This window comes from Vigna radiata, unplaced genomic scaffold, assembly GCF_000741045.1.
Source record: "Vigna radiata var. radiata cultivar VC1973A unplaced genomic scaffold, Vradiata_ver6 scaffold_7, whole genome shotgun sequence".
Classification (NCBI taxonomy): Eukaryota; Viridiplantae; Streptophyta; class Magnoliopsida; order Fabales; family Fabaceae; genus Vigna; species Vigna radiata.
In genome coordinates this window covers 4,620,792-4,645,627 of record NW_014543262.1, presented here as the reverse complement: position 1 = coordinate 4,645,627, position 24,836 = coordinate 4,620,792, and the positions used below count along the sequence as shown (strand labels likewise).

Sequence of the window (24,836 nt, the reverse complement as noted above, 5' to 3'; positions counted from 1 at the left end):
GGACCCTGTTCTCTATTGAAAACATGAGACTCAAGAGATTTTATTGAGAGACTTTTTCTCTACATTCGGTCATTCTCTTTTAACACACAAATCAATTCCTGACAATCATATTCTTGTTTAACGTTAATACTAAGAGTGAGTATTATCGTTATATTTCTTCTTTGTATTTCAAAAGCGGATTTCGTGATCCCCTTCACTCATAAGGGATGAAATATTGCTTTTAGGAAAATATGTATTCACGCCTAGAAGAATATATCAAGTCTACATTGTTGTTCATCTTGTTTTCCTAAATTCTTGAAAAATTGTTCCAACACGACATAAAATCTAACTTCTGAGTCCAGATCATAAGTTGTCAGACCTTTTTGTTGTAATCCTTTGTGAACTTGAAAGTTTAGCTTGCTGCACCAAAATGTTGCCTGTCTTTTAGGAATTTCAATTTTGCATTTCTTTTATGCATATTCATCCATTCATATTAGGCATTTAAGAACTGCATGTGCATTCATGTTAAATTCTGCATTGCATTTTAAAATCTGCATTAAGCCTCATTCTGTGAATATTAAAACTGCCCATCTTAGGTTCATATACATAAATTCAAATTTTGTATTCCATTTAGCATTACAATGTTATATTTCATATTATTAGGAAAATTAGACAATTTTTACGTGTATTACATCATAGAATTCAACACTTTTGTTTCCTTGCAAGCTTGCATCAATCACTTTTCTTAAAACATACAAGTCTGCATCATTTTATATTTTAGTATTATTTTTTATATCATCTTACATTTACATCTCATACAATAAGTATAGTTTTTTAGTCTCATTATACAGTTTATTTAGTTTCCCGACTTTAAACCTAACTCAATCTTACAAAAATAGTTTATAAGATAAGATTTGTATCCACTTATATACTTTAAATTAACTTTATTTAGTTTTAGTTGATGTTAGACTTCCAACATACCCTCTCATATCCAGTGAATTACAAACCTAATAAAATCAAATCTATTTAAAACGTGAAAAGAAAATAGATTGCGCATTTGGGATATAATTATCTGCGTGGGTAGAATGAATATAATATGAGGGCATGCGCATAAATAAAGGGGAGAATAATTTAGGTATCAAGTGTTGATGAATTTAGTCACGTTTGATTCAAGAAGAAGGGTGGATGAATGAGAGTGACACAGCGAAGCGAAGAAACAATGAAAAAGGAAAGTTGTAATTAATGTTCATGCCCCACTCATTTACATGATGATAACAACTTTTCTCATATTAAACTCTTCTTTCATGGACCATAACTATTTTGCTAACAAAACTAATTTTTTATTAAGTTTGGGAGAACTATTATATGTATTTATTAAATATATAAAATCTGATTTCTCTTTCTTACTATTTTCAATAGTGTGTATGTCTTACTTAAGTAAAAATGAAAACATATTTTAAAATATAAATTTATATTACATCAAACTCAAGTTGATAAAATGTGATGAGAGACCTACATGGATCGATCTCACTGGCATCATGTTGCTCGATTAAAGTCTCATAAGAAAAGTCTAGTAATTAACTATGTAATTATCATGTTAAACAAGCTTAAAAAGTAATTGGATCATTATTAGATCATCATTAAAGTAAAAAGTCCATTAAAAGGCTTATAAATATGGTTTGGAGATAAGACATTTAATAATGTTAGATATATTATGTTTATCTTATCTTTATTTTTGGTTTAATGTTTCAATAGGTTCCTATTTTCGCCTAAAATCTCAAATAAGTCTCTTTTCTTTTTCGGCGTCTCAATTAAGTCCTTATTTTCTTAAAATTGAACCAAATACGACCTTTCCGTCAAATTGAGATGACGCCGTTAAGAAGAGTATCTTGACCGTGTAGTTTTTTATTACCTGGCATTGAAAATGTGACTGAAATGTATTTTTTTTAATTTTTGAATTAAAAAATGAAGTATACTCTATACTTCATTTTTTAATTCAAAAATTAAAAAAAATACAATTCAGTCACGTTTTTAATACCATGTAATAAAAAACTACACTGTCAGCATATCCTTCTTAACGGTGTCATCTCAATTTGACGAAAAGACCCTATTTGATTCAATTTTACAAAAATAAGGACTCAATTGAGACGTCGAAAAAGAAAGGGACCTATTTGAAATTTTGGACGAAAATAGAGACCTATTGAGACATTAAACCCTTTATTTTTTATCTTTAGTTTGTTTGTTATTATTTTTTATTTATATTTTGGGTTTAGTCCATATTATAAATAAAATATTCTATGTGTATATTCAATACGAGGGACATTATTCTCATATATAGTTTTTACTATATTCAACATGGTATCAAAGAAATTGTTTGAGTTCTATAGATAGCCCTAAGAATTTTGTCTTTGAACACATGTATTTGAGTACCTTAATTCAACTCTTCTAATTTAGTTCTCTACAATGTCTTTTTCACTGTCGTCCATTGTCTGTTGCCTTTATTCAAGGTTGTTCCTTGTGAGAGGGAGTCTATTTCTACGTGCTTTGATGAATATAAGAGATCATTCTTTTGAAGAGTCAGATCTTCCACCTTTACCATCTGTCATCGATGCACCATCATTTCTACCATTTGCCGTGAGGGAGAGTCTGCTTTTATTGTGAAGACAAGATCATCTAAAGAGAATAGACTATCTAGCATATTAGACTTTTGAAGTTTAACAAACAACATTCAACTAAATATCGTTTAGACAAGTATAGCGTCTAAACATTGTGCACATCAGAACACTCTTACTAAACACTTATAAAACAAATCATGACGTGTCAAATATAAAATATTAAACAACATTTGACAAAAGTGTGTCCAGAGAAAGAAGTTATAAAAATTATATCTTATCAATTGTCACTACTTGAAAAAGCTCAAACTTGCACTAAATACTTATTATACGAAACATGCTTCAACACTATTTCAATGTATATATATCATTAAATGCATGTACATAATGTACCTTGTCTGCTATGTTTTTTTCTCTTTATTTGTGCAGATATTGACAATGCCAAAATATACTCAAAAGAACTGCATGAGGATTAGAAAGATGTTGCGAGAGAGGAAGACATTCCTAAAATGTTTCCTAATGCTTTATGTCCTACTATAGTTATACAAGCTCTAACTAAGAAAGCAATGCTGCTCTTCCCAAGGCGCATAAAAGTACATATCTTCATACGAGAAGCCACCTAATCTCAACAAAGTCAACTATCTCTGAGTAACGATTATTTCTCGAAGAATGTTATAAAAGGAGGACTCATACAAAAGAATGGGAGAACTTTTGCTGACATTGTATCGTTACATTGTCTAGGTTTGTTCATAGAATAAAAGAAAGAACTTCACAAGTTCTCATATTTCTTTGTATTGTATTTATCCTCTCATTTAGAGTTATTAGAATCTGTAAACTGACATACATTATGTATGGTATTCTGAAGAGAATTAAAAGACTTGTATTGTTTAGGTCAATAGAGTTAAACTTACTAAACAATTGTTTAGGGTTGACGCCAAAAGTGGTTAGTATACTTGGATACCAAGAACCGTTAAACCCGGACTAGTCAAGATTGACTAGGCGGACCAAGAGTGGTTAGAATACTGGTGTATACTAGCAGTGATTTGTACTCGATTATAATCTTGGATAAGATTAGTTGAACCTCTCAAGAGTTCTTGAGGGAAACTGTACATAGCTTAGGATTGAGTGAACCAATATAAAATACGTGTGTTATTGCTTTCTCTACTTAAACTCTTTTCCTAAACATTTGACTTAAAACGCAAAAGTCTAACAACTATTGTAGATCGTCTAACCCCAACAATAATTATTAAGCGTTAATTTGTGAAAATATTTAGAAACACTATTCACCCCCTCCCCCCTTTCTAATGTTTCCTTATGATTTTAGTCGGTATCAGAGCTAACCTTTGGGCTTAGTTCTTTGTCGGACTCGAGGAAACAATTTTGATGGAGAATGAAGGCTACACAGTAAATTTCCCTCCATTTTTTCAAAGGGGAAAAGTTTGACTATTGGAAAGAACAAATAATTGCTTTCTTTGAGTCATTCCACATATACTTATGGGACATGGTGAAAAATGGAAGTTTTATACCTATTGATGCCATAAAATTATTGTCTTAAGAAACTCTATGAAAAAAGTGTGTACTTGTAAATCCTTGTGTTGGTATAGAAGGAAGTGTCTTCATTAATATGTCTAAGTGAATGCATGTCTACTGAAACAAGGTTAAGTCGTTCATCCTTTTGTGCGTTAAAAAGAAGTGTTTATCATCTTTTATTTGTCAAGAGAGGTGAACACCATACCTCCACTCTACTCTGTATTATAAGTTTTGATATATTATTAATGTTTAGTTAATTTCTTTTGTAGAGAAATTAATAACTAAAGGTAGAATTTTTTATCTGAACTAGTATAAAATAACTTGTACAAAACTTTTTCTTTTTCTCTACACTTTATGTACTATTAATATTTAAAAGAATTGTTTTTATTGTGAAATTAGATTTTAAAAAGAGAATTTTTTTTTGAAAAGTACAATTTTTAATCAATAAATCAATTCACTCCACTTTTGGTTTTGTTATTATATTTAAACATTTCACTGTGTATTTCTAACATATATGATGATACATTGTGCAAGTACTATGACAAGTCATGTAAAGTTAATAGTAAAAGGTTGAAAATAGTAACCTCATTAAATAATGATTGTTATATTAACCTTAACAGAGATATTAACTAGAAACAATACACATTAGGTATTGGAAAGGATGTAAGAGTGCCCGTTAGTACATGAATTTGAATGAAAACTCTTATTGCATTTGTTAGGATGATAATAATTGATAAACCTCCGGATTTGTTGAAAATGAAGAATTTAGGAAGTTTATGCAAGAAATTCAATCCTATTTTGGAATTTCCTTTTACCATAAATATAGATATTGATGATGAAAAGATGAAGTTTAAAGTCTTTGTTATATATATGTAAATAAACATATGGGTTTACTTACTATTAATACATGGTTATCAATTAAAAAATTTGAATGATGTGTGTGACAACTCATTATATTAATAGTTGAATTTGTGATTATAACTTGTTAGTTTGGACAAATTGTCTTATCATTTTTTATTGTGTTGAATTAGTTTAGAAAACTTGTTATGACTTGACTTATAAGTCCAATTGAAACCTTTAATTAATTTTGTAAACATTTTTTTTTATTAGGTTGATTATTCAGAATTACAAATTAAAAAAAAAAACTTTTCAAAATCTTTATCCAATTAACCTAATTGATACTTCATTAATGAATTAATTAAACAATGAATCTGTCCAAATTTTATCCAACCCAAAAATTTTAGTGAAAGGAAATTTCTAAATACACTTTCATTTTATCATAGTGCGTAGACCTATAGGTCTTACTCAAATTCATCACTTATAGGTCTTACTGAAATTGATCACTTAATATTTTCTCTTGTTACAAAAATTAATCACTTAAACTTTTCTTATGTTATAAAATTTCATTAAATTTTTTGTTGGGAATCTATCATTTTCTAGGGATGAAAACACTTTTTTATCAACACTAAAATTAAAATTTTCGAATTACAAATGTGTAACCGTCTAATTGATAAAAATAATCTAACTATAAAAAGGAAGAATTTCATTTTGGCCCTTCTTTTAACACCTTTCATATATGTTGAAGATTTATTTCTTTTTATGTACAAAGACCTTCTCATTGGGATATATAATAGGAAATGCCTCAGTCAAAAAGTCATCTCTTTTGGGACCTGCCATTTGTCTACTCTCCTTTTTGTTGAATTTTTTCCTTTTAACAATTATATAACGATATATTTTTATATTCATTTAACAGAGTATAAATATAAAATAATTATAAAAATATAAAATTTTGTATTTTTTTAAAAAAGAAAAAAAATAAAAAATAGAAAAATAATATCAAATAAATATAAAAAAATTAAGTGTGTTAAAAAAATATTTTTCTTTTCTTTTATTTTTTCATGATCTCTTCTTATTGTTAAACTTCTTATTTTCACTCAAATGGTCATCATGTGAGTTTTCCAATCCACCAAGTGCACGTTGTATCTCTATGTCAATAATTTAATGAATACAATGATGAAAGAACTATATACCAAAAACCAATGATAAAAACCTTACTATTATTATTTATTATTATTATTATTATTATTATTATTATTATTATTATTATTAATTTGGTCGTTGTGAAATAAAAAATAGACAAGGAGCACTGACCAGGAATTAATTTATTTTCCACGTTTGCCATATTTGACTTGGCATGTATATGTACGGACTTCAACTTTTATGTTTTGTTTTTAGTAAGCTACATATGTTCTAAATTAATACAAGAATGCACTATAGGAGCAGATTCAGGTGCGTTATCACAGGAAAACAAGATATAAATAATGGGGGAAAAAACCATATTAAAAATAGAATTTATAATAAAGATTAAGAATTTTTTTTACAATATTTTAAAATTATTCCAGAAACAATAATAATAATCATAAATATAAATATATTCCAATTACATAATAATATATAAATAATTTTAAAATGTTGTTAAAATAATATTATCAAAATATCATTATTCTTATAATAATTATCAGTGAAAACGTTAACAACTTACATTTGTTCCTTATTTACAATATCTCTCTCTTTTATACAAATTTTTTTTATTTAAAGCAACAAATTCCTATTATAATGAGGTAACAAGCGTCTTGATACTTTATATTTAGTTAAATCTAATCAAATCCTTACTTGGAGCTCTAAATATTGAAATATTATCTACTTTTTAGGTGCTATTTAATAACAGAGGATAGATTTTCTTAAATAAATGGTAAGAGTATAAATAAAAAAGAATATTAATGTTGTATATATTAAGATTTGAAAATGAAAGAGAAATCTTTGAAAAATATCATAGTTAAAAACTAATAATAATTGAGGAAGGACTCACAAATACCAATGGATTTAAATCAGAAATAAATATTTTTTTTTTCTCTCACTCAAATAAAGGCAACATAATTAATAAATAATTATGATAATGAACATTTTAAATTTTATTTGCATATAAGATTGAACTCATGAGTGCCGATATCATGTTTAAGAGTGCTCTCCATGGTAATATGGGAGCATTCATGATCCTCCTTTCCTTGGAGCCCCTCCTCTCCTTCTTCTTCCTTCTCATCCTTTTCTACACGGCACTGGTAGAATTCCGGCGACGGAATAAATTCTCCGGCACAGGTCCGGCTACCTATCCCCTCATCGGATGTCTCATATCCTTCTACAAGAACAAGCACCGTTTGCTAGATTGGTACACCGAGTTACTTGGTCAGTCCCCCACCAACACCATAGTGGTTCAAAGGCTTGGTGCACGAAGAACCATTGTCACAGCAAACCCACAAAATGTTGAGTACATACTCAAGACAAACTTCAACAACTTCCCCAAAGGCAAGCCCTTCACTGAGATCCTTGGTGATTTCCTTGGCCAAGGGATTTTCAACGTGGACGGAGAGCTGTGGCTTACACAGCGCAGATTTGTGAGCCATGAGTTCTCTACCAAGTCCCTGAGGGAGTTTGTCATGCACACGTTGGAGAGGGAAGTGTGTGAGAGGCTTTTGCCGGTGCTGGAGGCGCTCTCTGATGAGAACAAGGTGGTTGACTTGCAGGAATTGCTAGGGAGGTTCTCATTCAATGTGATCTGCAAGTTCACACTGGGAACTAATAGGTGTTGCTTGGACCCTTGTGTCCCTACTTGTTCCCTTGCAAGGGCTTTTGATGTGGCTGCAGAGGTGTCAGCGAGGCGTGGGGCAGCACCTTTGTTCATGATCTGGAGGGTGAAGAGATGGCTTGGTGCTGGATCTGAAGGATTGCTTAGTAAAGCTGTTGGGGAGGTTCAGACCCATGTGATGAGAGTGATTCAAGAGAGGAAGAAGAGAGAGGAGAGTGGTGCTGAAGATCTCTTGTCAAGGCTTTTATGTGCAGGTCATGAGGAGGAGTTGATCAAAGACATGGTGATAAGTTTCATTATGGCAGGGAGGGACACTACTTCAGCAGCTATGACATGGTTCTTTTGGATACTGTCACATTATTCCCACATGGAGAAGCAGATAGTGGAAGAGGCAAAAGGGGTGTTGGATTACGAATCGGTGAAGAATTTGAGTTTCTTGAAGGCATGTTTGTGCGAGTCCATGAGGTTGTATCCCCCAGTGGCATGGGACTCCAAGCATGCCAGTGGTGATGATATGTTGCCAGATGGAACTGTGGTGAAGGCAGGAGATAGGGTCACATATTTTCCCTATGGAATGGGGAGAATGGAAACCTTGTGGGGGAAGGACTGCTTTGAATTTAGACCAGATCGATGGTTTGTGGAACCAGGAAACAGTGAGGGAATAATGTTGAATGAGGTTTCTCCTTTCTTGTTTCCAGTTTTTCAGGCTGGTCCAAGGGTGTGTCTTGGCAAAGAAATGGCCTTCATTCAAATGAAGTATGTGGTGGCTTCAATTCTAACCCGATTCAAGTTTACGGTTGTTGGTCCAGAGAGTCCTATATTCGTGCCACTTCTCACGGCACACATGGCTGGTGGCCTAAGAGTATTGGTTTGCAAAAGGGAAAAAAACTGAGTGATTGACTCGGATGATATTTTAATGCAGATACTTCATTATGTATTACCTTTTCTCTTCTCACATTGAGAACTCATTGAATAAGGGAAAAAATATACTTCCTACTTCCCTCATCAAAATAAGTTTAACTTTACTTTTACCTTATTTTTCTTTTCAAAAACTGTATAGCAAATACTGAAAGTAATGAAATCCTATTTTTGTTTACTTTACTCACTACAGACAGCGCTAACTTGTGACTGCTTTCTGTTTCTTTGGCAAAGGGAATGATGGGTTGCAAATAAGTCTCACATTGAAGTATATTGTTCTGCACACGTGTTCACCAGCCTAACCTTTGTCATTTTACATGTTCATCAGCATCATCAGTGTGAACTCGATTCCTGCAGAACATGCTTTGTTTTTATTTGCCTAAATTGCTTTGAAAGCTGGTCAGAATATTGCACATGCTCAAACTAATTGATTATTATTTCAAGGTATGGCCTATTAAAGAACCACGTAAGAAGATTTGACTAACTTATCTTGTTACTGTACGGTGAGATTAAACCATCCATTTAATTTTCTTGAGCACGTTGCAAGATGTATACAATTTATAGGCAGAGAATCTGAGTGATATATTAGTGGTGGCTAAATTAAATCTTGAATGAATAGTTTATACGTTTTGTTCCCGTAAAATGGTGAGAGGGGCCTTTTCAAAAGTAGGCTTCCAACTTCAGCCGAGGAAATAGATTTCGGAGAAATTCTTATGTCAAAGACATAGTTTTAGAACTAATTAAGATAAATGTATGTTTTTCAATGTATTGATTATGCATGCGACATGGTGCATGCCTGAAGACTAGATTAATGCATACCCTCCCTTGTCAATGTATAGATTCTACTACTTACAATATAACAGTGAATAATTAACCTGGTAAAGAAAATTATAAAGTGAAAGCAGAGTGAATCATGAGAAAAAAAATAAGTGCAGGCTATTTAAATTAACAATCCAGGCACTAAATAGCAGCAGTTTTATGGATGCTTAGATATGGGTGGTTGAATTGTTGCTCTGAATCATTTAAGCATATGATTCTTCATTTTACTCACATTCTTTTTGGATGGAGAATTAGTGTGGTGACAATTTGTGCTGACTCTGGTTCTAGATTTCAAAGTTTCTCCTAGTGGGATAATGTATCTGATTTCTTAAATGGTGTATTTCAGAGATAGATTTTCTCTATCACATTAGGGTTTTTTTCAGTAGGTTTTGGCCTAATCCCTCCACTGGCTTGTATGACAGTTCTATCTGTTTTTCTGGTACTTGGGATGCTACAAAATTGTGGTTGTTATTTGGGATGACAAATAAAATAGTGATATGCTCTAGCACTTAAATGTTTTGATAAAAAAACTAACAAACCAAATAATATGTAGAAGATACTTTAATTAACTAGGGAAAAATGTTGATACCTACTGCTACGATGGAAATGATATTTATTTCCTCCTAATACCTTGGATACCCCACGTCTCCACCTACAATCCTAGTACTTGTCTATGTCCAATATAAAAAGTTTGGCCACATGAAAGAGTATGTAGAAGAAGATGGGAATCATAATCTGTGCCTGAGGAGGATGGCTAGGAGATAGTCTCATAGCTTCTTTATCAAGCTTGTGGTGGGAATCTATTAAAACAAATCAAGTTTTTAGGGACTATTTGTAGATATTTGTAGCCCCACTAACATTTAGCTAGCTTGTATATCATATTATGCAGAAAAAACCATTCTTGCACACCGTTTGGGAGGAGACACATTTAGACAGAAGAAAAACAATTGATATGATAAATGATGTGATGTAAAAACAGAAATATAGACACGAATAAAAGATAACAATGAATATTTCCACTGTTTGGATGTCCGAAAGTAAAAAAATAAGCATGAAAACACAAGTTCATGTGTTAGAGGCGTACTGTCCTAAAGTCAAAAAGATATAAAAAAAAAACATATTGTTGTCTGCAAAAGCTCCCGTACTTACATAACAAAAACAGCAGTCAGTCAACAAGCTTTTTATGAAACACAGAGATCTAGTACTAGGAAGTCATTTTCATGTGTTTGTTCCAGTTCCATTGTAATTAATAATAGACTTTGTTAGAAATTTTGTTTTGGTCTTAAACTCTTGATTTAAATAAGGAATAATAGGTAAAATCAACTCTAATATAATCTTAAAAGTTATACTTGAATCCCAATTCAACCTTAAAAGTTAATCCATAAAGTAATGGTTTTGGCATACATTAATCAACTCGGCATCTGTGAAGTAGAATCACAATACCCACACATTTTCTTATGTGTTGGACTAGGAAGCACTTAGCACAATACGAAAACAGTTTACTAGAAGGACTTGAGCAATTAGGATGCACAGAAATTGTCCTCGTGCTGCTGATGCACCATTGAATTTCAACTTGTAAAGATGAAACCCCCAATGTTTTTCCTTCCGGACACAGCTGTCCTTTAACTAAGGCCACTTACCCAAGGTTTTAAAAAATAGCCTCCAAACACAATTTTGTCTGCAATATCAAGATTATTAGGTTTCTCTGTGACTACAATTGTGTGACAAAAAACTAGAGAATAAAAACAAATAGAAAATTGAAACCATTTTTAGCAACTGTAAGCAGATTGGGTAGCTATAAAACTGACAAGAAGGTTTACCCTTCCCTTCATTTTGCAATTCGCAGCATCAGGCAACAAACCTTGACACTTAGCAGTGGAAAAATAGAAGTAGACTTCTCCAAAGGGTAGAGTATAAGAAAAATGTTAGCAGCACACTCATTTTTTATTGGTTGAAATTTGTTTTAATGAGCTTCACAATATAAAGAAGTATCAATATCATCACTGGCCATCTATCCCAAATCAAGTTTCTCAAGAAACCTAAGGAAGTGAATCCATTTATTACATATAAAAAAAAAAAAAAAACCATGAAGAGAGAGAGAAAATGATACCTAAGAGTATGAGGGATGCGCAAGTTGAATAGGATTATAGGATGTATGCAGAGAAGAAAGTAAGAAGGAGGACATTTATATGTGCTTTGTCTTTGCCTCATTTATATTAGTCTCTGTCACTACCCTTTTACTTTCGTGTAACATAAAAAATTCCTACCAACGTGCCATCGCTCGCTTTAGTCCCAAAACTAGGTTGCAGAGCAGAACATCACATGAATTTTAATGTGAAGCCAACGTGGATTCACAGTTTTCTATTTGTCTTTATCAATTATAGTTTTAATCCATTGAAACAACAATTTTATCGTCAAGCTGAATGCTAACATTGATTACACGCATATTTGGAATAACACGAAACACTGACATAAGATACGTTGGAATTAAGAGTGAAGAGCTGTTAGTTAATTTTTACTCTAATAAAATTCGGCAACATATACACGAAGAAACAGTCATGGCATGGCATACACTATTTTCTATTCCTTGTTTTACATTATCTACCATAAGACAACTTAAGTCTGAAATTAGTTGATGTACACCTATCCAGTCAAGGGACAGAGCTTCCACGAGCTCAAACGAGCCATGTACAACGATCAGCACGAATGACTTGCTACATCTAAAATTCCCAGAACAAACCTAGAACTCTAGACATCATGTGCTCCCGGGGGCATTGCTTCCTGCTGCTGGTTTGCGATTCAAATAGCGAACAATAGCATCCTCAACCCTGTCCAAGGTGTCAAACAAAGTTATAAAGACAACATTCAGCAGTGCCACGCTCATAGATAAGAACAACGTGAACCTTTTTCAAGTTCAATTACCCCAGGCACATGAGCAAATTGAAAGAAAAAAGTATGTCATCCCTATTCAGTCATTTGAATTGAATAAAATCATATAAAAGGTCAAGAATAATGCATGCATCCAACTAAAAAATGCATCATCATCTTTCCTTAAGGCAATTTATGAAAAGGAGCTATCAATCAAGAAATTTTAGACCTACATGTTAAATCATGTTGAATAAGCTAATGATCATCCATAACAAATTGGTGACATGTTACAACTACTAAATGAAACAAAAGAAATGAAAGAATAGAGGACGATGGTATGCAGGCTTACCACGGTTGCTTAAAGAAATCTGATTTACGCTCCTTTTCAGCATTGAGACCAGATTCTCCGAGTAAAACTTTGAGATCCTTGTTTTGAGATTCAACCAAGGCCTTAATAAATTCCAGAGGAGATTGACTAAAACCAACATAGAACGCTCGCCTCCTGCGGTGCTCGTGTATTTTTCTAATGATTCCGCATATGGATTCATCACAGGCATCAATCTCTTTGTTCCTCTCCACATTGGCCACCAGAGCATTCAATTCCCTCTGAATGGGAAAAGGAACATCAACCATCACATCATAACAGGCAGACCCGACCGGACTATTCCCCGAGAGCTTGATCATATGTTCCAAAAGAATAACCTGAGGAGGAAACAAATGCTGTGATATCTTCTGCGAAACCATCGAGAACTTCACCTTATCCTCCCCAAACACCTTCTGAAGAGCCTGATCACAGTGAAAGTACGAAGGATCATTCTGGTTCTGCAACTTCCTCGCCTTCACATAATGCCATATCGCTGAAACAATCCTTGCCCGCGTGTCAACCTGAATACCAAGCACTTCCCTCAACATCGGCGACAGCATAAACTTCTCGGGCACGTAATTCATCTCCAACCGAATCTGCGCCGAGAACTCCTTATCCCCTTTCCTCTTCACCTCAAAACCTTCATGAGTGGCAGATGACCGCGAATTCTCCCATGTGATGACATTGTTATCCGGATACAGCCTCTTGTCGAGGGAAATCGTTACCCTCTTGAAAAAGGCAGAAAATTTCGGGTACAAAGGTGGCATCCTGTGAGCAACAACTCCAGGTTGTTCAGCTTCTTCACCATCTTCCAAAATCCTTCCAACAATCTTAAGAGTCCATGTGGGTGCGGAAGAATCCACATTCTGGTTTGCAAACGTGTTGAACACGAAAATTCGAAGGGTTTTCTGGATGCAGGGTGGGTTTCTCATTGCTTCTTGAATGTCAACCTTCTTTCTAGCAAGTGCAGCGTCCACACGCGCCTCTACGTCGAGGAGCTGCGCGTAGAGTGCCGACTGTGGGAGAATTGCGGAAGCTTTCTCCGGAAGCTGTTTCTCATTTTGCTTGGGCTTCTTCCTCCGAGGCCCGAGCACGGGTTCCGTTTGTTTAAGCGGCGTGGCGGTATGAACGGGGGGTTTTGGAGGGAAACGTTTGGCATTAGGGGTGAAGGAAAGCCCGTGGGCTTGGAGCTGGGCCTGGAACTGGGCTTGGACGATGGCGTGGGCCTGGGACAGAGGGTACTGGCCCGGCGCGATTTGAGGATGTGGGTAGCCGGAGGAAGAAGCCCCGAGGGGCTTGATAGAATTGTAGTTGTTGTTCATAGACATTGGTTTCTAATAATGTCCAACCAAAGGCATATATATGAAAATTTCTATCACTGAAACACCAAATCTGACTGTGGAAAAGGAGGGATTTACCTTACTGAGAGAGAATGCTGAAGAAACGGAGAAGATTGAGCTTCGAGTTTCCTCAAAGTGGTGCCTAGGGTTAGGAAAATGGAGCAGCCAGAGATCACTGTTCGTTGGTACCGTGTTTGGAAAGGGAAGTTAGAATTTACTAACAGCATTCAACGACAATCATGATTTACAACTTTTCACGTTTGTGGAGAATCGTAACCACGACTCTCCAAACACACTCCAAGGTTTCAGCTCAATGGCATCGGCAGGGATGAAGAGCTTATTAACTAATATTTAATAGTATATTTTCCATTTAACTGTTAGTATTATCCCGTAAAGTTTATCCTTGAAGTTTTATTTTCCCTATTTTAGTATCAAAACTCTTGAATATTTTATCAATTCATTAAACTAGCAAAAAAGAATAACTTCTTATAAAAAGAGAGAAAAAAAAAAGTTATAATAAATTGCTCTATATATCCTTTTATGCAATACTCATCATTTTTGTTAAAACTTTTAACAATTCAATGAAATGAATAAAGATTGAAAATTTTAATGTTAATACGGGTACAAAAATTTGATAATTTCTATTTTTATGCTAAACTATATGTGTATTATATGGTTTATGTGTGTCATTATTTAATACATATAACAAAAAGAGAAAACACAGTTTGACATGTGTTACAAAGTAATTTTAAAAAATTGAAAGCAAATTTGGTTCAACTTTCCTAGAAATAGAAAGAAAAATACTATGTGGCACATTATATATCTAACATGCCACAAACTTTTTAGGCTACATATTCATTATTAGCCCATTATTAACCCTATTAACATAAAAAGTTTTAATTATTTTTCAAAGTGAAGTATATAGTGCTCTTATTGCAAGAAGATTTTCATGAAGACTTGTTTTGTGTTAAAACTTTTATAATTTAATAAATTTATGTATAGAATGTGGTTTATCTTTAATTCTATATATTGTTTGTCTTAGTTTGCGTTAAAATTTGTTTTATATAAGAAAACCTCATTTTATATTCAAGATAATTAATTATCAACTTATGATAATCGATTATCACGAGTAATTATGATAATTTTTAAGTAAATTTTTTTAAGTAATTATGATAATTTTTAAGTAAATTTTTTTACTGTTGTGCATTCATTAAATACATAATCGATTACTATAAGTGGATAATTGATTATCACACATTAATTATGAGATCTCTATAAATTAGATTAGGACTTTCATTCTAAAATACGAAATACATTTATTTTGAAAGTCTTATTTGTTTAGTTGTGTGCTTTGATAAGTGTGTTCTAGAATTTGTGTAACCCTTGTGCATTGACTTTGAGAACTTGGTGTTAGCATAGAGTGAGAACTTTAACGGGAGTTGTAATTGAGTGTTGTTGTTGTTGTTGAGTTGAAAGTGTGTCATCCTTTGTGAAGATTCAAAGGAGGTGCTCATCCTTCATCAAACATTCGGAAGAGGTGTTCATCCCTTGTAGGTTTCAGGATAAGTGAGTTTCATCTCTTGGGATAACAAGATAGGTGTAATAATAACCCTAAACTGTTTTATTTTCTTTTGTGATTGTAACAGTTTGTTGGTTTGTGATATTGAAGCGTTAATTCTCGTTTGAGATTAACAACTGGACGTAGAATCCTAACCAATATAAAAATCACTTGTTCAATGTTCTTTCTTCCTTACTCTTTAATTTGTTTAAATTGTTGTTAAGAAATTTATATTTTACGAAAAAATTATTAAAGGTATTATTTACGATAAGAAACCAATTCACCCCCTCCCCCCGCCCCCACCCTCTTGGTTTGTTGTACACGTTAATCATTCCATTACACGCTTTAACAATTGGTATCAGTGCTTGCTTTGATAGTAATTCAAAATGACGGGGCAACATTAAACCTTTGTCGAGGGTGCCTCTATCAATAGACCTTCATTGTTTACTAGAGAAAGCTATGCTTTTTGGAAAGTGAGAATGCAAATTTTCATGGAATCTATTATTGATAGTAAGATTTGGGAAACTGTCACAAATGGTCCTTTTGTTCCTACTATGTTTATTAACAATTTGCAAGAATCCAAATCGCGAGAACAATGGAATGTTGATGATAGAAGAAGATCCCAACAAGACGTAAGGGCTTGTAACATAATATCATATGCTTTAATTGTTGATGAATTTTACAGGATCTCAACCTCTAAGACTGCTCAAGATTTGTGGGAGATGCTGAGAGTCAATCATGAAGGGACTGATAATATTAGGAGAGCCAAAAGAAATACTTTAATCCAAGAGTATGAGATGTTCTGCTTTTAGCAGGGAGAAACTATTGTAGATGTTCAGAAGTGCTTCACGCATATAATAAATAATCTCATTAGGTTAGGTAAGTCCTTTGATAATGATGAATTAATGATAAAAATTCTTAAATCTTTGGACATGACTTTGCAATGAAAAGTGACTGCCATAAGTAAGTCACAAAATCTCAACACCATGTCAATGACTGCATTGTTTGGTAAGTTGAGAGAACATGAATTGGATCTCGGGAGATTGAACGAGGATAAAGAGAAAGAAAAGAAAAAGACTCTGGCATTCAAATCTGAGATTGGTAAAAGCAAACATTTTAATGAAGAAGAAGACTCTGGAGAAGATGAAAAAAATATGGGTCTCTTCATTAAGATTTGTAACAAGTTCATGAAGTCCAAGGGCAAAAGAAGATTTAAAAATAGGAAGAAGGAAAACAAGGAATCATCATCAAACTATCGTTGTTATGGTTGCGGAGAAAAAGGACACATGAATGCAGATTGTCCAAACCCAAATAAAGGTGAAGAAAGAGGTCAAAAGAAGTTCTTCAAGAAAAAGAAGGCATATATTGCTCGGGAGGAAGATAATTAATCTATAACAAGCTCAAGCGACTATAATGAGCAAGCCAACATATGTTTGATGGTTGATGATGACATCTCTAAAAGTCAAGTAAGTATCTCTAAAGATTCTGAAAATTTAGATTATAATGAGAGTGAATTGCTTAACACATATAAAGAATTATTATTTTTATTAGAGAAATTAAATAATTCTCATAAGAAATTAAAAAAAGAATTTAAAGAATTAAAATCAAATTACGATAATATTCTCTAAGAAAATAAAGAATTTAAAAATAAAATTTTATATTATGAGAAAAGTAAATATGCTAAAAAGTGAAGAATGTATTTTATATTCAAATAAAAAGAAATATCTTGATAAAATAACTAACAGTTAAAATTAGTAATAATTTAAAAAAACAAAAAAGTTGTTAAACATGTTCCTAAAAATAATTATAATTACTACTATTATAATTATGGTAATAAAATTAAAAATGTTTCTAAGTATAATTATAATTATCAATTATAAAAATAAAGTTAAGTATGTTCGTAACTATAATAAAATTTTACTAATATTGTGGAAAGAATATATTAATATTGTGAGAAATGGGCATGTTTGCATCGAATGAATGTAGTTAACACTATAATAAGAAAATTTTCAAATAATTAATAACAAATTTTAGTAACAAAAAATATGTTTAGAGACCAATTACTTAATTAGTGACTAAGTTTTTTAGTAGTCAAAATTTGGTAGCTAACGTTAGTTAGCAATCTAGAAATCAATTCATAATAAAAGAAAATTTAGTTATCAAAGATTAATTATATTTTTTTTATTTATAATAGAAACTATTTTAATTATCAATAATTTTTAATTTATAAATTAATATCTAAATTAATTAATTATTATTTATAATTTTTTTGTAGTGTAATTTGGATGAAAATGAATACATGGAAATGAAAATATAGACGTGTGTGGTTCAACTAAAAGGTAGAGATAAGATATAATCTACGTGGCTAAGATAATTGGTTAATTATGGTTAAAGTGCCATGCTGGTTGGTTCCCTGAAACACTTATTTAGGTGTGAATGAGATATTTTTGCTAATCAAAGTAACTTAGCAATAAAAGCGCATGAAATGCATAATTTATTATAGATCATATTATATTAGCATTGTCTTAGAAATTACATTGTATGAATGAGTATAAGTACGTTGTTAAAGAATAACATGGGATTAACTTGTGTTGTGGATTGTAGTTTAATATATAAGATTGTAGTTTTATGTTGCTGTATTTATTTCTTTGTCTAATTTTAAATTGCTTAAAATAAGTCTTTCATCAAAAAAAAAATAAAAATCAATTTTATAACACTATTGACTTGTATTTTAAGTATGACATACCATTCTTTTAATATATTTAAAGAAATAAATATATTTTAAATTAACAAAAACTGTTTTCAAGTGCCTGATTTACTTTGCATATTTTAGAACTGTTGAAAATTATGTTTTAGAAGTGTTGAAAATGCAATTTTGTTTTATTTTAAATGAAAATAATAGAAAGAAAAGCTTTGCATACGTATTATAAAGTGAAACAAATCAATTATGTGAATTAAGTTGAATAATAGTATGAAATCTTTTCATCAATCTGATCCAGGGAACAGTGGTAAATGATTTGAGCTAGATAGCATCTTGACCTGGAACTTCTTCGCACATAAGATGAGCAAGTGAAGAAAGTGAAACAAAACCACAACCGCAATTATGATTTTCCAAACCGTACGGAGAGGCGTGTTCACGGTATCAATTTTGTGGGCAAGGTGATGTGGTATCACCAATCGCTGTGCAGAAACGTAGGTGAGACTGATTGAAGAGAGGGCCAAGAACAACACAATGGTCAACATCGACATCATGGGCTTATTGTCAACCCGAAGCCCGCTAATGAGCACCATCACCACGCAAAGAGAAGAAAAGAATGAGACAGTGTTGAATGTCGAGAATCTTAGAAACCCTTCATGTGCCAAATCATAAGCCAAAACTGCAGTGCCTGCTTTACATATGCCATAAGAACTGCAATTGAGTCCACCAGAGAAAGTGTCTTCTTGCCAAACCCCACCTGGTGGACTAATTGCTGACTGAAAAGTCATGGAGGCTATCACAGTGGCCACTACCATCAAACTCCCACGTTTCTCTTCTATCCAATTTGGTCGGTATTGCAGGTATTTTAACCATAGGGTCTCCCAGAGTTTCATTCTCTTGGCTTCTCGTGGTGGTTGAGTAGGGATGATGCTTGGTGATGGTGATGATGGTGATGAAGATGATGATGATGACCCTTGTTGTTTTTCAGTGATGATTTGAACTCCAGCTTCAGTTAGCATGTGTTCGATTTTTAGGGTTATGAAATCTCTTGGACCACTCTCCATCACCTCAAAATTTGTTAAGCCTGCCTCGTTTAAAGCTCTAGCTGCTGTTCTCATTTCTGGTAGCGTGAGTAAGTATTTTATGGTCTGCAAAAATTATGGATAAACGAATTATTACTTGTTTAATTTGTTTTATCAGCATACTGACATGCACTGTCACCAACAGCTCATGCATTTATTGATCATACGAGATGTCTAAAATCATATAAAGTTGTTAAACCCTACCGGATAACAATTTAGAAGAGTCTTTATTATGAAATGAAAATGATGCATGAACATATAACATATTAAGTGAGATAGAGAGCGAAAAATAGAGGTTTGTGGGTCACTTTTCACTATAGAATCTGTTGACTTTTTATGAATTAACTAAGAATATGTGATTAATTAATATTTATCTAAGACGCTTTAGATACTAAATGGTACCTTAATTTGTTTGAGCTTCACTGCTAGATGGAGAACTGTGTTACCCTCTTTGTCTTGGGCAAGCAGAAACTCTTGGTTCATTGTAGCTGATTGCACAAAGAATTTCAAGGCTTCCAAATGATTATACCTAACACAAAAATGCAAAACAGATCCATTATCAGTGATACGATGAATGGAGTCTGGTCTTGTTTTGATAAACTCCTGAATAGCTCCTATGCGTCCTCTCATTGCAGCCAAGTGGAGAGGAAGCATGTCATCTTTGTCCACAGCATAGCAAACATCGGGGTTTGTGAGCAAAAGTAATTTCACAACCTCACTGTGTCCTTCCGCACAAGCCAGATGAAGAGGGAAACGTCCTTCCAAGTCAGCTTCACTAACTAAACTGGGTTTTATTTTGACAAGAGCCTCACAGAATTCTAAATGTCCAAGCAAAGAGGCTATGTGTAATGGGGTTTCACTGAAGGGAGAGAGTGAAACTCTATTCAGAATTAGAGGGTTCCTTTGGATCAGGGTTTGTAGGGTACTTACACAACCCTTTAGTGATGCTTCGTAGAGTGTTGTTATTGTGTGATCCTTCACCTCCATTATTATTAGAAAGGGTAACCAAATGAAAGATCTTTCTTATGGACGCCAAAGAATTGGTTGATATATATAGAAGTTAAGATGTATCACACAAGAAGAAGCAACAACCAACCCAGTATGCAATCCATGAGACCTGACCAAAAACAGGGAATAGTCTCCGACGTTGACACTGTCAGTCAATGGAAAGACTCGAACACGACAAACACTAATATTGCAGAAGATTCAAAGTAGCTACTCAAGGTATTTTGTTAGCAAATCAATTAAACTTGTTCCAATTTGGATCTTTTTCTGGCTTCCGAGAATGTTTATTATTCAATCAAAGAGACGAGAAGGAGAGCATCAGTACTTTGGGAATCCAAATAAGTTTAAGTCTCAAATTAGATAAAAATAAAAAATTAGAGCACCACATAAGAATGAAGACTCGTTAACCTATTGTCTTATAGTTTTAGATTGAGAGTATTAATGTCAATTCTTTATGTACTTGGGTTTAGGTCTCATTGGTGGTCCTGTATTGAAAGTCTTCCTGGCAAAGGTTTCAGGTCATTAAGATGAAAGTCTCACATTGGACAAAAATGAAAAAGTAGAACATCATATAAGCACTCTTCCTAACTAAAATAAAAAATGAAAAAAAAAAATATCAATTGACTCAAATAAAAACACTACTTAATCTATCTTTATCTTATATCAACCAAATAAAAACTAATAAAATAATATTCAAACAAAATTACTAATTAACCCTCAAAATTTAAGTTTCTCTCAAAAAAACACTTCTATAAACTTAAATTTTTCATACAAGATCGTCTAGAGACGAGACTATCTAGTAACTCAAGTTTTGGAATTTAACAAACAACATTAAACAATATATTTCTTTCAAAGAAATATTGTTTTAAAAGAAAACATCTAAATGAAATATTATTTCAAAAGAAAAGTATCTAAGAGAAATATATTTTGGAACATCTTTTCTAGAAAAAAATAAGCTTACAATAACTTTTTCTAGATTATATTGTCTGATAGACAAAGTTTTAAAAACAAGAAACATCTATGAAATTCAATCATCTAATGAATCATAAAATAACGCTTTCAAACACATATTGTCTAAATGAACATTTTTTTGTAAACAACATCTTGAGAAAGGAATCATTCATCTCAATGCTCATAAAACACACTAAAGCTTAAAATATGTTTTATTCAAACAGTGTTAATCAAGTAAGCGTCTTACGAAATGTATCGTGTCTAAGGAAAAGACTGCTAAACGTTATAAATAACAAACATGAAATACACAAGAAAAACACTAAAAAGTGGAGGGATGAGGGGTAAGGAGGGAAGGGGGGAGGGGTGGTTGGGGAGAGGGTGAATGGTGTTTTTGAAATTCTTTTTGCAAAGCAGAATCTAATGACTTGTAAAGATAATGTATAAGAATTGTAAAATTTATTAGACACTAGTTTTTAATGAAATGGTAAATGGAAAGCATTTTCGATATGAAATCAGTAAACCACATATATTTATACTAGTTCACTCAACCTAAGCTTCGATTCTCCCTTAAAAGTTCTTAAGGGATTCCATTAATCTTTTCAAACTTACATTAGTTTTGCCTCTCCAAGATCTCATAGAGTATTCTCACCACTCTTGGTTACAACGAATATTAGCACCACTCCTGGTTTCTTAATCAATACTACTAGAGCAAGTTTAGCCTCTCCTAGATCTAACCCTAGACAATTATCTAGACGTTGAAAATAATGCATTTACCAACGACTTATGCTAGTGGTTTTTTCCGACAGATAAATCCACCAGTAAGCATCATGTCTCATAACCGACAATCAATGTCCGTCGGTAAGCAGTATAGTTTACTTAATTAGGGATTTGGGAAAAATCAGTTTCCTCCTTCCTTTAAACCCTTTCGAAATTCCTCTTCTTCTTACGACATTCACCCTTCTCCCTGGTTTTGTTGGTTGCCTTGTGCAGAGGCCCTCTCCATGAGCCAACCATTGTGTTCGTGATTTGTCCATCGCAGTGTTCATGATTCAGTATCACAATCGTCATCTCCTCCATCGCAGAGGTTGGTTCAACGCTTGGTTTGGTCGTTAAATGTTGGGTTTCTTCGATTGCCATCGAGGGTTGGTTGGGTTTTTCGGTACCATTGGATTGTCGGAGTTGTAAAGTGGGCGTTCTTGCTGAAGGGTTATTGTTCGAGGATTGAAGGGTTGTTCTTCGAGGGGTCTTGGTTGAGTGTGGTTCGTGCGTGTGAGCGAGGTTGTCTAAAGCATATTGGTGGATGATTTGTGTTGTGTTTCTTCCCCTGTCGTTGTCTAAATTGGTTGCCATTATTGCTAGAGGGTGTTGGGAGGTGTTGTCATCGAGGTAAGTAGGTCTTTTATTGAACCTGAATGTCTTGAGCCCCTGTTCTTGGTAACAAGGTGTTAATTGATATTGTGAACACCTATTTTTGCAATTGCCTGTGTTGGTATTATGGCTTCTTAGTTAGGAATTGGTTAGATAACGTGTAGAAATGTAAAACCCTTTATTTTGACTAAAGCAAATTAAACTGTTGCCATCACTGCAGCTTGGGTGATGGTTGCCATGTCATTTGGACAAGGATTTAACACTGAAATGAATGCTATGTTATTAGGTTTTGGAATGGAGGGACTGAATGTAGGGGAGTCTTTTTAAGGTGGCTGTTATGAGATATCTAGGTGGGATTAATCATAATTGGTAATAACTTTATGTCTACATGTTTCTCTAGAAATGAATTTGGTTTGATATGCTTGTATGATGTATTTAGGAATGTCATAAGCTTTGTTGAAGTATCTTTGATGTAATTAAAGGTTTGGATTCAGTTTCTTGGGTAATTTAAATATGTTTGGGTATATCTGGGGCTAGTTGGAATGGAAATAGAGAATTGGAGGTCGGTTGAAACTGTTTAAACACATTTTCGTTTTGAATATAGTATCATCGCATTGAAGTTATTGTTGAGTGTTTGGAACTATAGCTGACTGTTCAAAGTGTAGCTGGTTGCTAATAGTGTCAGAGCGGCTGTAGCGGAATGGTTAGCGTGGAATAACAAACCAAGAGGGTTTTTAATTCAAATGTGTGCCTTTTAATTTCTATCCAATTTATCTTACTACACACATAATTAAAATAAAATAACAAGAGTAAGGTTGAGAGAAATTTGCACAGATGATTTTTATATTGGTTCGGATCTTACCAATCCTACGTCCAGTTGCTTATCTCAAATCAAGATAAATAGTTCACTAAGCACAAAACAATTACAAACTACGTTCACAACGAAACAATTTGTAAGAGTTTAGAAACCACCTCTCTTGACACCACAAGAGATGAACTTGCACCTCCTTTGAGTCTTCACCAAGGATGAAACACCTCCTCCGAATACTTCACGAAGGATGAAAACATCTCTTCTGAATACTTCACGAAGGATGATCCTCTTCCACACACCTCCTCAGACGCACCAAGGATGAACCAGCTAGTCCTCCGCCGCCGTAGTAGCAATGTACCAGCACCACAGACAAGAGTTTCCTTAGCTGAGCAAGAGCACACAATTCTCAATGAGTTCTGAGTATTTAAGCACAAGGGAAGAGTTGCTGTTGATATATAAAGGGAGCCTATTTATAGACTCAAGCAAATACTCTTTCATTCTTCGAAATTGGTCCTTTAACGCTTTTAATCGATTAATACAAGTGTTAATCGATTAAAATGAGTACAACGGGTAGTTTTCAAAAGTAGAAAACTCCAAGGGTCAGTTTTAATCGATTAAAATGAATTTTAATTGATTAGCTAATAGATTAAAATGAATTTTAATATATTAAAACAGAAAAAGTTGAGTTTTCAGCTTTTACTTGTTTTAATAGATTAATATTAGTTTTAATCGATTAATAGTGCAATTTTGACTCTTAACATCAATTACAAAGTATGAAAGTACATGGAATCAAAACCAATGAAAATCTAAGTTCTAGACAATAAATTACAATTATTACAAAAGTTTTCCATTGCAAAACAAGTCTTCAAAGGATCTTCTTGAATCTTCATTTCTCTTGACTTGATTTGGACATCATCAAAACTTCATATTCATCATTTTGCTAACATTCTCCCCCTTTTTGATGATGATCAAAAACTCCTTTGAATTAAAGCTTTTAGTAATAATCTGGATAAAAACACAACTTATAGAGGAAAAGAGAATTAATAATAATAAGCTTTAAACATTTTCTCCCCCTTTTTTATCATAATTAAAAAGTTGTGCTTCAGGTTCTCCCCCTAAGATAATACCCCCCCTTAATAAAAGCATGTATGCATATGAGCTAAAATATATTTCAAATTTAAATATTCATTTAAACATACACAATAGGAGATTTAAAACATATAATTTTAGGATAAAGAACTTTTTTTTAAAAAAAAATATACATTGATCCATACAAGATAGGAATTTTAA

At 33.1% G+C, this 24,836-nt stretch overlaps 4 protein-coding genes across 5 annotated transcripts; 2 read left to right on the top strand and 2 right to left on the bottom strand.

The window, feature by feature from the left end:
• Window positions 1-7,038: 7,038 nt before the first annotated feature.
• On the top strand, window positions 7,039-8,888 carry LOC106753837 (cytochrome P450 94B3). The gene has a single exon (XM_014635700.2). It carries the CDS (start codon window positions 7,118-7,120, stop codon window positions 8,654-8,656), a length of 1,539 nt encoding a protein of 512 aa, XP_014491186.2. The 5' UTR covers window positions 7,039-7,117; the 3' UTR covers window positions 8,657-8,888.
• A 3,117-nt stretch (window positions 8,889-12,005) lies between these two features.
• Window positions 12,006-14,414, bottom strand: LOC106753992 (SWI/SNF complex component SNF12 homolog). 2 transcript variants are annotated; one of them, XM_014635916.2, is made up of 3 exons: window positions 14,152-14,414; window positions 12,719-14,067; window positions 12,006-12,329 (listed from the first exon to the last, which is right to left on the bottom strand). In XM_014635916.2, exons 2-3 carry the CDS (start codon window positions 14,059-14,061, stop codon window positions 12,257-12,259), a joined length of 1,416 nt encoding a protein of 471 aa, XP_014491402.1. In that variant the 5' UTR covers window positions 14,062-14,067; window positions 14,152-14,414; the 3' UTR covers window positions 12,006-12,256. The 2 variants fall into 2 exon arrangements, with proteins under 2 accessions (XP_014491402.1, XP_014491401.1); XM_014635915.2 differs by having other exon boundaries at window positions 12,719-14,414.
• A 2,209-nt stretch (window positions 14,415-16,623) lies between these two features.
• On the top strand, window positions 16,624-17,019 carry LOC106753756 (zinc finger CCHC-type and RNA-binding motif-containing protein 1-like). Its single transcript, XM_014635605.1, has one exon. The coding sequence runs from the start codon at window positions 16,624-16,626 to the stop codon at window positions 17,017-17,019; it is 396 nt and encodes a 131-aa protein (XP_014491091.1).
• Window positions 17,020-18,616: 1,597 nt separating this feature from the next.
• Window positions 18,617-20,439, bottom strand: LOC106753755 (protein ACCELERATED CELL DEATH 6-like). Its single transcript, XM_014635604.2, has 4 exons — window positions 19,814-20,439; window positions 19,605-19,611; window positions 18,954-19,281; window positions 18,617-18,863 (listed from the first exon to the last, which is right to left on the bottom strand). Exons 1-4 carry the CDS (start codon window positions 20,396-20,398, stop codon window positions 18,617-18,619), a joined length of 1,167 nt encoding a protein of 388 aa, XP_014491090.1. The 5' UTR covers window positions 20,399-20,439.
• Window positions 20,440-24,836: the final 4,397 nt, after the last annotated feature.

Bases quoted from the DNA above. Each gene is read 5' to 3' on its own strand.
- LOC106753755 (XM_014635604.2), bottom strand. From the start codon at position 20,398: ATGGAGGTGAAGGATCACACAATAACAACACTCTACGAAGCATCACTA. The intron at 18,864-18,953 runs TGTCTCATTCTT...GATGTTGACCAT, and splicing joins AGATTCTCGACATTCAACAC to TGTGTTGTTCTTGGCCCTCT.
- LOC106753992 (XM_014635915.2), bottom strand. From the start codon at position 14,061: ATGTCTATGAACAACAACTACAATTCTATCAAGCCCCTCGGGGCTTCT. The intron at 12,330-12,718 runs GTAAGCCTGCAT...CACCTTGGACAG, and splicing joins GATTTCTTTAAGCAACCGTG to GGTTGAGGATGCTATTGTTC.
- LOC106753756 (XM_014635605.1), top strand. From the start codon at position 16,624: ATGACTGCATTGTTTGGTAAGTTGAGAGAACATGAATTGGATCTCGGG.
- LOC106753837 (XM_014635700.2), top strand. From the start codon at position 7,118: ATGAGTGCCGATATCATGTTTAAGAGTGCTCTCCATGGTAATATGGGA.